At 36.3% G+C, this 15562-nt stretch overlaps 2 protein-coding genes and 2 long non-coding RNA genes across 4 annotated transcripts; 1 reads left to right on the forward strand and 3 right to left on the reverse strand.

The window, feature by feature from the left end:
* Positions 1–569: 569 nt before the first annotated feature.
* LOC106169086 (uncharacterized) lies at positions 570–1492 on the reverse strand. The gene is made up of 2 exons (XR_015334213.1): positions 1181–1492; positions 570–1034 (listed from the first exon to the last, which is right to left on the reverse strand). It is a non-coding gene; the product is annotated as an uncharacterized LOC106169086 (long non-coding RNA).
* LOC147762695 (uncharacterized) lies at positions 1322–2788 on the reverse strand. The gene is made up of 3 exons (XM_087011503.1): positions 2486–2788; positions 1842–2009; positions 1322–1330 (listed from the first exon to the last, which is right to left on the reverse strand). The coding sequence occupies exons 1-3, from the start codon at positions 2669–2671 to the stop codon at positions 1322–1324; spliced, it is 363 nt and encodes a 120-aa protein (XP_086867629.1). The 5' UTR covers positions 2672–2788.
* LOC147762696 (uncharacterized) lies at positions 2789–5498 on the forward strand. The gene is made up of 2 exons (XR_015334085.1): positions 2789–3973; positions 4406–5498. It is a non-coding gene; the product is annotated as an uncharacterized LOC147762696 (long non-coding RNA).
* A 2406-nt stretch (positions 5499–7904) lies between these two features.
* On the reverse strand, positions 7905–13166 carry LOC147762697 (uncharacterized). Its single transcript, XM_087010244.1, has 4 exons — positions 12922–13166; positions 10590–10758; positions 9341–9508; positions 7905–8679 (listed from the first exon to the last, which is right to left on the reverse strand). The coding sequence occupies exons 1-4, from the start codon at positions 13117–13119 to the stop codon at positions 8552–8554; spliced, it is 663 nt and encodes a 220-aa protein (XP_086866370.1). The 5' UTR covers positions 13120–13166; the 3' UTR covers positions 7905–8551.
* Positions 13167–15562: the final 2396 nt, after the last annotated feature.

The raw sequence follows: 15562 nt of genomic DNA on the forward strand, positions 1-15562 counted from the left end.
ATTGCTACTATGGGTTATATATGAAATCAAGATCGAGCTGGCAATACCGGAATCTAGAACCTAGGGAACATATAACTATTTATAGGCAAGACGGGTTGGTGGTAATTTCGGTGCTTTAGACTTCAACAAATAGTAAGCAGTTTAAAAGACAAAAGCTGTCCTGATAATTTATCGATCTTCAGGCTATATACGTGTACACCCGCGAGTCTATTGGGTGGGGTCAGTGTGAGACACACAGGGGCAATACCACGCCTCTTCGGCACCCACGTGGTATAAAATATATATGTGTGTGTGTGTGGGTATCGCCGAAGTGGCAATTTTGTAAATCGGGATTTCGACTTTGACTTTTGAATGCAGATCAAAAATTAGGAGTCAGAATTTTTTCAAGATGGCCTCCAATGCCCATTAAGAATTATTTAATTGTATACAGTAGATATATAATGTTTGACCATGCACGTAAATCCACTTAAAATAGTTTATTCACACTGGTTACAGTGGTTACTGGTTACAATGCAGCCCAGTACTATTTCAATCGAGAGAAGTACCACACCACCTAAACAACGATCATTGCTAAATGTATAATTGGCCTAACGTGCTGGAAATCACAATTTTGCTCCTTTTTTATTGAAATATAAATAAACATGCTTACATAACTATTGGCCAAGAAACCGCTTTGGTCGATATCAAGACATTCAAATAAACGTGTCAATTTTTGTCAGCACATAGTTTCATCAATACAGTCAAACTGAATCCAAAGCATGTGATGCACAGTTCCAATTTATGCATCAAAAGTGAACGGAACTGATTATACAGCCCGTAATATTAAGCAACAGGTTGGCTGAAGGAAAGTTGTTTCTATGGCAACGCTCCCTGCAGGTCTCAGAACAAGTCGATTAATGGATCATACGGAGGTTCCGCACCTACTCTGAGAACACATTTCTTAGGTGTTCCCTTGTGCAAAATTGACGATGCCATCTCGTAGATCTGCTTCATGTAGAGTTTCTGACCAACAGCAACAACACAAATAATTATTCCTGAAATAACAAAGTAGTTTATGTAATAGACGAATGTAGAGAAAGGCAAAATTATATTTTAATGAACTAACTCCTGTTTTATTGATATGCCGCGCTTTAAATATTTACAGATTCCGTTAATTTAAAATTAGCCTTGAAGTACAAACCTTTCTTCTTCATGGTTTTTGCCTTGGCCACAGGGTTTACCTCACCGGTCGTATGTTTTCCATCAGTGAATATAAAGACCAGACGTTTACCAGCGACACCGAGCTCTTTTTCACACAACTCCAACCCTTTAGCTGGATGTGTCAAACTTCCTGTGAATATGGTGAAGGATGCTTTAACGAACCTTATCTAATTCCGTAAATAAATAATTTCATTTAATGTTGCTATTTTTATTTTCACTAAAGCAGAAATATACGTACTGTGTTAGCTATTTTATTGACTTATTGATATTATTGTTTTTTGAATTTTCAAGTAATCCATTTTCTTTCTTACAATATGTAATAACTGATACCAAACTGCATGGTTTGAGAATTTTAATTCTGAAATGCTTAATACTTAATAATGCTTAATGCTTAATACTTTGCACAAAAACAAAAACTGCGTTAGTTACAGTGTATTTAAATTAATGCATGCACACGTTTTTAGCTGTAGGGGTGCGTGCGCGTGTATCCGAACGTGTGCATTTCTGTATGTATGAATATATGTTTGTATGTATGTATGTTAAAACTAGCGTTTGTGTGTCAGTGACTGGAGTACACGTGATGAGAGATATTCAGTAATGTATTTTACAGTAACAATTACAAAATTGTCTTCCTTACCTACTTTCGACACCAGGGTAGAAGAAGTATCAATATCAGATGGCAGTATGGTCCCCAGTTTGTGGATGACCTTTGTCGCCTCGGTGTCATAGAAGCGTACCAGGCCAAGCTTGTGTTTTTGGGGGCCTATACTGATGGGATCAGGGGTGTTGTTAATGATTCTTATGATGTCCTAAAACAAAATTTATTTTACTTTATATCAGTTATTTAGATATAAGTTTCACCTTTAATGTTAGCAATTGGCAGCTATGAATGGGTAAGGAGCGTTGGTATGTTAGATATGGTATCTGGAATAAAAAGCACTGTTATAAAAATTTACACTCTCTGAATAAAGTCAGATTAACGGAATGAAACCCCCCTCGAGCAGCAAAGGGGTGTTTAAGCTTGATGTGCGTTTCACTTGGGGAAGCATATTCACTTCGTTTTCAGTGCGACCGACAATCTAAATAAAGGTCAGTTATTTAAATAATTACTTCTGTTTCACATATTATAATATAAATGTGTTTTGACTAATTAATATCAGTAGTGAGTGCGTAAAGAAAATAACAGGAGAGGAAGAATCCACATTATACCAGGTAGCTACCATTTCTAAATACACAATGAGCCGAACTTAGAGTTGCGTATTTCACCAAAGTCACGGTATCTCACCCTGCACAATAATTTACTATCCAACCATTCCCCGAGGCTGATGCTACCACTGCTGTCCAAAGCAAACATCACTTTCCAGTAGGGAGGAGATTTACTCATCAGAACCTTGATAATCTGGTCGGGTGTCAGAGCTTCTTGTCCCATTCCGACAACAACTAGCAGTATCAGTGCTACTGCCTTCAGCATCAGTGGCAGCTTTCACGTATGTTAGTAGAGAGTATGCGGATTTGAATTGCAATGAAATGCTTCGGCGTAGAGAGCAATGCATTAATGTAGATTGCAAAATGATTTATCAACCTTATATGTTAAGTGTGTGTCCACGAGAAAACCAAACCAAATGTAGAAAATGCGGCAAGGTGGGGGTGAACGGATTTACATCATATTTGGTGTGTTTGAACCTTTATATGAACAAAATCTGAGGCTGCAATATTTCCTGAAAAAAATCCCTACTTACAGAGATATGGCCAGTGACAATTTGGGGGGTTTATCAACCAAAAATTCTTCTGAAAAACAGGGTTATATTGATTGGCCTTAAAGTTTATACAGGTGTCACCAAATGATTTAGTTTGGTGATATATTATAACCTAAAGATAGGGGATTAAAATGATATACACTTTTTCCACTCTCTTTGTTTCCATAGTAACAAACCAAGCGTTTTTCTCAGGCCTACAAACAACATGCTTTGAACACCCCTCTTCTATTTTTGACAATATCTTCATCTTCACAGGTCTTTAGGGTAAAGCGTGTTCAGGACTAACAGATAACTCATTAATCTATTTATACATGAAATCAAAACTTACTGCTGTTCTACAACTTGTCCGTTGTAACAGATAGAACATGACCTAATTTCTTCATTTTTCGTAAATATATCCGAACACATATATCGGTGCACTGAACTTCAGCTATCTCTTTCAAGTCAACGAATGGTTTAAAACACTGTTAGTTGAACTTTTTATTTTCATTTTACCTATTCTAATTTTTTTCTGGTTAAAACAAGCATCTAACACATTTTAAAATCATGTGAAACTAATGTACTAACGTCAGAACAACACAACGTCATTATCCAACATGGCGGAAATCGCAGACTGTTTACAAATATTCCTCAACGAAGTCGTATATCATGTGGTTTATACTCTGTCTACAGATATAAAAAAACATGTAGTGTATTGAAAAATTGCAACAGAGATATTAACAGTCATCTTCGTCGCGTTTACGTGAAGCAAAACAGCGTGAGTTACGAAAGCAAACTGATTCTTGTCAGGTGTGAATTCTTTTGTATCCGATGACAGCAATTGGACTTTTTCAAGTATCTTTGGGAGAATAAATGGGTTACACCATGTGACCAGCACTGGGGTATGGGCTTGGTTTGTGCTGGAAACCATCCACACAGGGGAAAACGAGCCTATTACGAAATATGTCATGGGATTAACTTGCAGATGTCAGTGTAGACAAAAAGCCATTTGAATATACTGATGCCACCTGGTTCAGGTAAGAAACGGGTTTGTTTGTATTTTAATACAGGCTAAAATCCAGAAAAAAAGTTCACTCAGAAAAATGATCTAGGTGTAATTTTTTAATGGTAAACGGTCCATTTTTTAAAAAAGAAAAATGCCCCCTTTCAAATAATGAAATTGCAGCCTAAGGACCTGTGATAATTTTATCTTTTAAGCTATATTTGTGTGGGTATTTATGTAGGTTTAATGGTACTTGGGTAAAATAAATTTAAGGGTAACAATTGGAATTAGATTGAAGCTAGGGCTGGTCTTGGCAAAATTGCTAGGCTCATAATTAATATTCGAAACCATGCCTTACTTATAAAACATGGACAAATGGGATAATAATTTATTTTTCATCAATGTATCAATTAACTTTCAGATAAGTGTTTTCATGTGTCTATAGTAAGCTATATTTATATTTCAGGCATATTTGAGAAGTGTTATTTGACACACAGTGATCTTATGGTCAGCAAAAGAGTCCAAAGTCTTGCAGGAACTAGACCTAGTGTGGAAATGACGGCTGTTGTAGAAAGGCATGTATATAAATGAAAGCCACAATATAACAAATGCTGAGGAGAGGCATGAGGCCCTAGTTTCTGCAGTTGGAGCCATTTTCTACATCCAGCTAGAAAAAACATCTTCCAAACCTGCGTGGACTGGAGTGTCCAATTACAACAATTTAGCTTTCTTGATTCCTACAACATGAGAAAAGGTGTCTCCCTTCCTTGAGCAGTTTTAACATGAGTGATACTGATGTTAAAGTTAATTTGGGTTTTTCTGAGGCAAATATGCCAACTGGGACTATACCAAGCAAGATCACAAACAGGGAAATTTTTTCTTGTCCAGAGAAGTTTTCTCTGAAATCTTTTGCTACTAAGACTGAAGAGTATTTGTAAGGTCCTTTTTTAGACCACAGTTATGAAATGTGCCAAAAAAAAAAAAAAACAGCTTTTGATCAAATTAAAGTCTAGTGGGCCAACAATCTGACTAAAGAAAAACTTAAAGCACATCAGCTGTGAGAGAACTCCACCCTCTTGAATATCTCACTGAGTTACACAATGGATGAGCTATAAAGTCATCTAAACCTTTGAAACTATATTCAAATAAAGTAAAGGAGTTTTTACTGAAGGAGTTTAGAAGGGCACAAGAAACAGGCCAGCAGAACCTAGCATTTGTGAGCATGAAGATGAGATTGAAATGTCAGTAAAGAGGGTTATAGACTATTCAGGAAGAAAAAATCGGCAGTTATTTTTGAATGTATTAAAAACTTTGATGTTATGAGCTGTAATGTTTGATACAAAACTGCAAAGATGTTTCATAACACCAGGATATATTTTGCGGTTGTGTTAGTTTTGCTTTTTGAATAGAAAATTATCTTGTTTTGCTACATTATGATATAGTTTGTAATGATCACAACTAATGTTGCACTGCTTTGCATGTATTGCTATATTATAATTTTGTGATTTTTTTTATTATTTGTAATTATTCATCTGAGACAACAATAAACTAAATTTAATAATTTTTTAGTTACTGTATGCTCATAAATAGTCACCAAAAAGTGGTGTGGATGATTAAAAAAAACTGTTGATAATTAAAAAAGATTTGTTCTGGCTTTGCTATCATAAATACTATGGCATATCCTGATCTCTATATGATAAATATTGCACCAAAAAGAAATCGCTACTAAACTAAGATTTTAATTTGTATTCACCAAATTGATGATATTAAAAAATATATATATATATTAAAATTATCTTGTAAACTCTCAAGTTAATTGCCAGTGCCTATCCAAAGTAACAGAATCTATGATTTATTTCCTCTAAACTTTTTGTCCATATAAATTAAGAAGTCCATATATGGCAATTTACAAATATGAAGCCCAGTGACCTTGACCTACTGACCTGATATTCATTTGTACGCACCCACTTTCCATGTTCTCCAGCCCTATTAATTTAGTAACATCATTGTAGAGCAAAATGGTTTAATAAATTAATCAAACCCATTGTCTACATAGACTTGAATGAATCCACCACGATTTTTTGCCTTAAAAATGGCCAACTTTGGAGGTATTTTTCAGTACCTGTTTTAATACAGCAGTAACTTTTGAAACTTGATTTGGAATGATCCATATCTGCCTAAAATATTCATGCAGTTTTATAGCTGTAAACCCTGTGAAGATGGAGATATATGCAATTAAAGATGGTAGTATCAAAATTGGACTTTGGGGGGAGGGGTGTTATAAATGGGTGTGGCTCGCCCAAGCAGGGTCTTATCTGAATTCTACATATATCTGTGGCAAGACAAATGATTGTTTTCAATGATTGTAAGGTCTAATATTTTTTAGTTTTCTCCATTTTTGTTTAATTTACACAAAATATATCATTATTTTTCCAAGGTAAAAATGGAATCTCAAAGAGGCTACATAAGCCATGACTTATAATAGGCTATAATTCTCTGAAGAAAGGATATTTTTGGGATTCCTTCCTAACTCATTAATAACTTCCTAATATGCCTCCATACAACAAATTTGGTTGAAATCCGCTGACCCCCACCTTGCCACCCTGGGCTGGTTCTCTCGTGGACAAGCTCTTAAATCGGTAAGATTTATTATGTAATTTATTCATGGTTATTCTCATTATAACACAAAGTCACAGATTAATTTTAAGTAATTCTTGGAAGGTGTCTACGCCTGGTTGTCCTTGCACTCTTCAACTTATTCGTTTTGCAGACAAGGCACAGTCGAAAACATTCACGAGGGCGGACTTGAACAGTTATTGTGTTGATTAAGTTTATCATTCCATCTCCACCCCACATCAAAACCGTGGAACGTGCTTTAGGGACCATTCCCAGACCCTGTCGTACTGTAGTACTATCGATTTATCTCCAAGGGGATTCTTACTAAATTGCAATCAAATTGAACGGCTTAGATTTCTGACACGCCTGCTGAAGCTGCTATAGGGTAATTAATTATCGTTTAGCAGCTTCAGTAGACGTGCCAGACATCTAAGCCGTTTAAGCTGAAACAATTTAGCGAGGAACCCCTGTTTCTTTATAATGCTGGTACTTTGTCACTTTTTTACAGGCAGTAAACCAAATTAAAACAAGGTCACAAAGAGTCATTAAAATACAAATCAAAAAGCACGAAAAGTCATTATGATGATTTTTATGAATGCGACAATATTCCATTAACAATACATGAAATCGTCTAATTGATAAATCAAACCAACAAACCTCTTCGGGTGACAAGTATTCAATGTCACAGAGAGGAAGCAGTGTGAAAAAATAAAGAGTAATCAGTCAGAATGTGCCACCGGTACCATTAATGCAGGAGTACCACAAATTACAAAGCTTGGCCCTGTACTTGTGACTACGATCAACGACCTCAAAACATCCACGGACGCCTTTAAATGTGTCGATGACACTTCTCTTATTAGGTTTGTAAATAACACTTATCAAAGTCAGACTATACTTGCCGAGGGTAAGCACTATGCACTCAGCCAAAAGTTCTGAAACATCGTTATTTTCAATAATTATAAAATAACCAAGCACGTGGGGCGGTGAATAAACGGGAGGTGTTCTATTTTATTTTCTTGCATTAATATGTAAATAAGAATTTTACATAAAAGAAACGGAAAATCATTATTTTGGCCCACTTGGGCAATTTTAACTTATCTATCTACCTTTTTATTGTTTAGACTATTACTATTACAACCAGCATTAATCATTTTAATTGTTTTATTCACCTCAGCTTTCATTACTTATATAATTACTTTTAATTCTGATAATTTTATTAGTAAACAGCACTGAGACGGTAGTGTAGTGCGGTTTTTAAGAAATATATTATTATTATTATTATTATTATTATTATTATTATTATTATTATAAGCACGATCATTGTGTAATGTATAGCTGGAGACCGGGGCTAGTTGGACCCCGGGGTAAGTTGTCCCCCATCAATTTATGACAAAGTAACTATGGGGTAAAAGAATTGATCACATCATTTTGTAAAGTGACCGTATCCAATAGTGCTAAGAAAGCGTCGGCAGCGAGTCCAAATGAAATAATTTAGCATTTTAAAGTAACTTTATTAAAGAGACTTGATGGGAGGCCAACTTACCCTGGGGTCCAATTAGCCCCGGTCTCCCCTTAATAGGCTTAACGAGTTGGCAATCACAATTCAAACCGTCTTTATCTCCTTTTCGCTGAAAAATGAAATCCAGTGTTGTATATGCATCAGGATTTATTTTTATCGCAAATATCATTTCAGAGCTATGGAGTATGACTCATCGATTTTTTTTATCAATATGCAAATAACACTATCATATGTGTACTTTTTAGAAGTATATATACATATGCCTACACTGAGCATGCTAACATGATTATTGGCAAAGGAACCGTTTTGGCTGAAATCAATATGTTCAAATAAATTCGTCGGGTGTCTTGTTTTGTACCAGATCAGAGTTCCATCAGTAAAGTCCTGCATCTACACCATGTGATACACTGCAACAGACTAACTGAAACTGTCTGTGACAACGCTTCTGCGGGGCACAGAACTTGTCAAGTCGTGGATTCAAGGTTTTGCGCCTTTTTTAAGGACACACTTCCTAAGCTTTCCGTCGATCAAAATAGACGATGCCATCTCATTGATCTGCTTCATGTTAGGATTGTTACCAACAGCAACGACACAAATAATTATTCCTGAAATGACAGAGTAGTTTATGTAATTGACGAATATAGGTAAAGGCAAAATTACTTTTAAATGAATGAACTACTTTTTTATTAATATCTCACTCTTTAATGTTCAAAAAGTCTGTTAATTTGAAAGGTAACCTGGCCCCAGTGTAAAAAAAGAAAACAAATTTAAGAGACCATTCCCACAGACATTTGGATCGATCTATCTCCCTGGGGAGTCTCACTAAATTGCTGTCAACTTGTCACGCCTAGTAAAGCTGTTAGGGGGTAATTATCTTTACCCCCTAGCTGATTTGGTGGGTGTGACAGACATTTAAGCCGGTTAGTTGATGACAATTTAGTGAGACTCCCCTGGGAGTTAGATCGATCCAGATGGATCGATCTATGTGTGGGAACCCAGTCTAAGTCAGTTCCCTGGCTTAAGTGACTAGGATTTCTATGAGAGAGCTGTTACACTGTTCCTGATAGGGTAATAATAATAATAATAATAATAATAAACTTTATTTAAAGAGGGTAAAACATGTTAAGTGTATACACTTATCTTAAACATGGCCCTCAACCACGTGACAATGTAACCTTGGTAACTAATTTCTCAGCCAGGGAACACTGATTTTTTTTTTTTTTTTTTTTTTTTTTTGAAACCGGATCCTGATCTTGAAGTACAAACCTTTCTTTTTCATGGCCTCTGCCTTTTTCACCGGGTCTCCCTTATCAGGCTTATCAGGCTCACCAACCGTATGTTTTCCATCAGTGTATATGACCACCAGGCGTTTACCAGCGGCACCGAGTTCGCCGTCACACAACTCCAAAGCCCTCTTTGTATACGTGAAGATACCTGTGTAAATATGGCGAAAGATGCTATAACGAATCTTTTCTAATTCTGTAAGTAAATATTTCCAAATATCACTAATCTAATAGTTTTATAAAACCAACTTTAATGTACTGTTGCAGCAATAACTTATTTCTAATAGCCTATTCGATCTTGGCTTTTAATTTTTTTAAAAAATCAATTATTTAAAATTTTACAATCATTTATTTTTAAAAAGCTTTTTTATTTGAGAAATAAATGCTATGCATAAAATGCATTAAAGCAAAAACAGTGTTTGCTACAGTGCATGTATATTGATGTATGTACACGTGCTTATGGCAGTATGTGTGATTGTGTATGTATTTGTGTATCTCCGCGCGCGCGTGCGTGCGTGTGTGTGTGTGTGTGTGTGTGCGTGTGTGTGGTGTGTCCGTGATTGTATGTATATATATATATATATATATATATATATATATATATATATATATATATATATATATGTACAGTATGTATGTATTATATGTGCATGTGTGTTTGCCAGCGTGTGTATGCGTCTGTGATCAAGTGCTTGTGTGTCCGGGACTGTAGTTGATTTATGTGATGAGCGATACTCAGGGCAGAAACCACTAAATCAGCCAATCAGCAAATGTAGTTCAGTGAGAGATAATGATTGCTTTTTTTTTCATTTTTTTTCCTGGTATTTCTTGTGTGTTGCTAGGGTTAGTTTTGGTATCAACTAGCAGGCTAGGGTGTATACTAGGCCTACTGCCAGTTTTATTTTCAGGACCAGGCTCAGGTGCGGTGCAGTCGTGAGACCTCTGGCGGAAGGGGCTACTGACTGTGAGTGGTGCAGTGGTTTGTTTACAAACAGAGGGGCGCACATGTTCAAGTGATGCCGGTAAGCAAGAAAGTCTGATGACAGTACATTTTTTTGCCATTGGGAGTTATGTCAGTGTGTCTGCTGTCATGGGAAATGTTTCACAGAGTAATTTTGTTCATGCAGTGTTGCAGGCATTTCTTAGTATGGTCGTCAATGGGAAATTAATTGGTGGTTTCTGCCCTTCACTAATATAATTAAAAGTATCATTTACAAACACGCTGACCTTACCCTCTTTCGGAACCAGATCAAGAGCATCACGATTGATGATAGTCCCCAGTTTGTGGAAGACCTTTGTCACGTCGACGTCCGTGTCAGAGAAGCGTACCAGGCCAAGTCTGTGTTTTGTGGGGCCAATACTGTTCGGACCAGGGGTTTTGCTGATGATTTCTATAAGGTCCTTAAACATAATTTATTTGAATCTGTATCGTGTATTTAGTTACAAGTTGCACCATTAAGTTATGCATGTAGATGTACAGTATATATCCGCATATATTGTATTCCCCTTACAAATTACAAATGAGGACACAAAAAGCAAATTAATTAAGAGCGGTTTCCCAATAACAGTGTCATTCTACAAAGATTTATGTGTGAGATAATACACTGTCACCCGAGCGATATATGCCATAACACCACGAGCGTCAGCGACATATTTGACATACATACCGAGAAAAAATACAGTCATTTCATCCTAAAACACCCCTAAAACCGAATAAAGTGACCCTATATCACGCTCTATGTTATATGAAATAAACTCGTCCACGTGCGCTGGTCACCTCCCACCAAATTCTTACGTAATGTCTGACCAATTTGGTCAATTTTTGCTAAATACTTGTCATGGACGTTCAACTGGCGTGAAAAGTATTAAATCAATCGTCGACACTGACCGCACGCTTCTCAACTGAGCCGCACCTAGCTGGGCCTGCTGCAGAAGGCAAAACCTCTACTTTTAAGTGACATTTCTGATAAACAAGGAGCGTCGGACCGGAATATAGTCAAACTAATTTTTCTCAAGTGCAAAGGAGAAAGAAATTTACTTTTTGGTGATATTTCTGACAACGAGGTAGTTTCGGAATATAGTCAAACGGATGTTTATTTCAAGTTCACGGGAGTAATAATTCTAGTTTTTATTGTTATTTCTGACGACGAGGCGGTTACGGAATACAATCAAAATCAAACGGATGTTCATTTCAAGTCCACAGGAGTAATAATTCTACGTTTTGGTGACATTTTTTACTACGTGGCGGTTTCGGAATATACATGTATTGGTTTTCAGAGCATGGAGCATGCTACATGTAATTACAAGTTCAAATGGGGAATATATTTTATTTTTACCGATATATCTGATAAAGAGGAAGAATGAACAGCTTAAAATCAAAAGGTAAATAACACAACCCTCGTTAAAAAGTTATAAATTTACAAATAATTTATATGCACGTGTGGCTTAAATGTAAACTAATTCCCGTTTCCAAACCATACCGATATGATATGACTTAGTGTAATAAAGTTATAAATAATAATTGTTAAACGTGAAATGTTTATGCTATTTTTTTTAAGAGTGTGAGAGATTTTAAATTTGTCTACTGGTAGATATATAACGCAAGCAACGTCACTAATCTCTTGATACCAAGAAAGTCACATGATCAATCTGTTTTTGACTTCCAACATTTAAGAGACCTCGACTGATTTAACCAAGATGTAGTCGTGAAATTCTAGACTACATCATAGTTAAATCAGAGTTTTCCGAGAGACGCTACGCAAAAATGTCGAGTGAAGCGAGATATTTTTGGGTAGAGGCTCGAGGTTGCCCTCGATCTTCACTGAAGCTTGGCTAAATGGACAGGCTTCAGTGATCATCATATCGCCACGGTCACATAACATCCCTAGGTATGTATCTACATTCGGCCCCAAAGATCTTCACTAATACCCTTTTTACACTGGACGGCCTCCTTTCTGCGTCCTTTCTGCGACCATGAAATTTGGCATCGCTGTGGTCTTAATAAGGAGGCACGAGCATTGATTTTGTATCAGAATGAATGCTCAATGATCGGCCATTTGTCGGCACGTAGAGTATTATAATGTTTTAACTCTCAAATGGGGCCGTACTGCTGGACGCAGAAAGGACGCCGTCCAGTATAAAGGGGGCTTAAACAAGGGAGGGGGGCACAGCCTGTTTCACATCTGGAGCAGTGTTGCAGTGAACAGTTCTCACTAAACGGTTCACCATACTGTGTACATAACTTCAGTGTGACTGATGAATTCCCAAGTGTTGGGATGGAAGCTTTCACAGGAACGCTGTCAGTTATAGCTTACAAAGTTAACAGTTTTAAAATTTTACTTATGAATAACATTACTACACAGATCAATTTTTATCTTTATATGCAAAGTTATTTTCAAATATTTATTTTTGTTTCACATATTGCAATATAAATATGATTTGATGACTTGATATCAGCAATGGGTGTTGTCAGGAAAGGAAGTGCACATTAAATATTCCATTTCTGATCACATTCAGCCGATCTTAGAGTTACGTCTTTAACCAAAGTCAGACAATGTATCTCACCCCGCACGATGATTTGCTAGCCAACCATTCTTTGTCGCTGATGCTGCCGCTGCTGTCCAAAGCAAACATCACTTTCCAGTAGGGAGGCGGTTTACCCATCACAGCCTTAATAATCTGCTCGGGTGTGAGATCGTCTTGTCCCAAAACAGTGAAAACCATTCCGACAACAATAAGCAGTACCAGCGCAGCTGACTTCATCTTCAGTGACAGTAGGACCTTGGTCCACGTGTAGACTATTGGAAAGGAATGACTTGCTTTTTGACAACGAGAACGACGTCTAAACCGCTATTTATACGAAATACTTGCTTGCACGTGCTCACAAATTCATTTTTACAATTTATTTCCGTGTGTAAACCAATCGTTTCATAAGATTCCCGGTGCTTTTTACCAGGTAAGTTTTTTTTCAAAATTCTTGACTCTAAGACACTGCTTTATTGGTAACGACATTGTTGCATTTTATAGCAGACATTTATCAGGCGCCTTCTTTTGAGACATATATATTTAATTCATTTAAACATTTACATCTGTCACATAGATTAGTAGAAGGTATGCGGATTTGAATTGTAAAAATATATTTCAGCATAGAAAGCAAAACATTACGATATTATTTACCGGCTTGTTAAACTAGTTATAAAAGACATTCGTATCTATATAGTGATACAAGGACCAAATGGGTGCAAGAATATGTGTACCAAGGGTTTAGAAGAAACGCCATTTGAACATTAAAGACATCCAAACAGGGGATTATTTAAACGCAGTTTAAACGCATCTTAAGCACATTTGAAAAATGCTTTATCAACCTTTTATGATGACATTGGTAAGATTTAATATGCATTTTATTCTTAATTATTACCATTACAATAAGTCACCCAGTAACGTTAGGTTGGTCGTGGAAGGTGCTCTCCCTGCTCTCTTCATATTATTCATGTGGCACCAATACACAAGTAAAAATTTACATGGGTGGACTCTTAAACAGTCATTGCGATGTTGGACTGTAACGTTACTTCAGCTCCGCCCAATATCAAATTTAAACCCTGGGACGTGCTTTATCTCACAGTACAGGTACGACCTTGAAGTCTGAATTTTGTGGTACAAGTCAGGTTTGGTAATGTCATATTTTGAGTAATAATCAAAGACTGAGATTATTAGATATAATGAAATGTTTCCAAATTATCAGTATGGCAAATGTCGTAATATCCACTGTGTAAATTTATTAAATCCATATTTTAGTCTGTGTTTGTTCATCTCCATTCCAATAAATTTCACATAAAGCATCACATAAAAAGAAAATGTAAATACAGGCGTTGTTATTTTCAAAAGATAGTTTTAAAATAAAAAAAAACAGCACAGTTGAGGAAAATTCTTTTCATGCTCTAATAACACTCATTTCTACTGATGGATTATGAAAAACCATAACGGTATGCGGTGCGATATATTCAGTTAATAAGAGAGACAGCAAGTTAGCATTATGTCAACATGAGGAACAACCCGGACACAAAGTATCACATGGTCCCAAAATTGAAAAAAACCCCCGAGATGATTGACAGTGAACAGGAAAGTCCTAGAAGCTATACACCTGTCCTCAAAACGACAAGACCATGCAGTCACTAATGCCACCAATCTTTGATCGGGATTCTGTTCTGTTCTTGGATAAAAGCTCGACTCAACTGTTGTTTTAACAATTAAAATTAAAATTGGCAGGGCGGGGTTTCTTCTGTATGCAGCTCTACCCTATTCTTCCCAAATATTTTAAGCTGGGTTCATTAAAAGACTTTCGGTGGGTTGTTCCATAAGCAGAATGTTGTATTCCTTTATAAAACCCAGGGAAGCATTGAAATGCTGCAAGCGAAAGTTTGCCTGGAATATTGTACGTTTAAACGGGGTCAAATGATTTAGAAAGTGATTTAATTCAACCAGATCTCCCTCATCTGAAGTGCTTTCAAATCCGTTTTTAAAACGCGTATTTAATCCCAACTATCAGTACCACAATTTGTTACCAGGAAATCTTTTCGAAAGGCTTACTTATGATTCTAACAGTAAAGCGGTGAAATAACGCATTTCTTTGATGGAACATCGCAATTATCCATGATTTAAATACCAATCCAGTGAACATTTTTTGCGTAAGATGCAAATGATTAACAACCGAAGTAAAGTAAACGGTATTGACCTTATATTAAAAAAGGCTCTATTCATTCTATAATTTAGTTCAAACTGCAAGGTACTTGTTCCTACTTCGATAGTTGAACTCATGTAAGTTGATATTAAGTATCAGTTTAGAGACCGCGAATGTAAATCACTTTAAATGTCACAGGTTATGTTAACGTAATAATAATTGCAGGGATAAAAATTGAACTAGTATTATTGTGATCATTGTGTGTTCGTCGGTCGGTCTCGCGTGGATTAGTTTGAAAAGATGACACATTAGCGAAAGTGTGTGCTAACATTACCTTGTTTGGATAGCGATGTCAGTCTTCATTTTTATTGGTGTCAGTGAGTAAAATATGTTTCTCATATTCTCTTACTTTTTTTTATTGAGAATGTCTAAGATGCGATGACTAACGACTAAATTATGCAATTTGGCAAAGACTTTGTTAAAGTACCAGTCCCACAAATTGTAACCCGTCCTTTTATAATTAAAATC

Source organism: Lingula anatina, chromosome 4, assembly GCF_051362555.1.
Source record: "Lingula anatina isolate TDL-2025a chromosome 4, LinAna3.0, whole genome shotgun sequence".
Taxonomy (NCBI): Eukaryota; Metazoa; Brachiopoda; class Lingulata; order Lingulida; family Lingulidae; genus Lingula; species Lingula anatina.

Coding starts and splice junctions, on each gene's coding strand:
- LOC147762695 (XM_087011503.1), bottom strand. CDS start 2,671: ATGCTGAAGGCAGTAGCACTGATACTGCTAGTTGTTGTCGGAATGGGA. Junction 2,010..2,485: donor ATAGTAAATTATTGTGCAGG/GTGAGATACCGT, acceptor ATTTTGTTTTAG/GACATCATAAGAATCATTAA.
- LOC147762697 (XM_087010244.1), bottom strand. CDS start 13,119: ATGAAGTCAGCTGCGCTGGTACTGCTTATTGTTGTCGGAATGGTTTTC. Junction 10,759..12,921: donor CTAGCAAATCATCGTGCGGG/GTGAGATACATT, acceptor ATTATGTTTAAG/GACCTTATAGAAATCATCAG. Junction 9,509..10,589: donor TGATCTGGTTCCGAAAGAGG/GTAAGGTCAGCG, acceptor ATATTTACACAG/GTATCTTCACGTATACAAAG.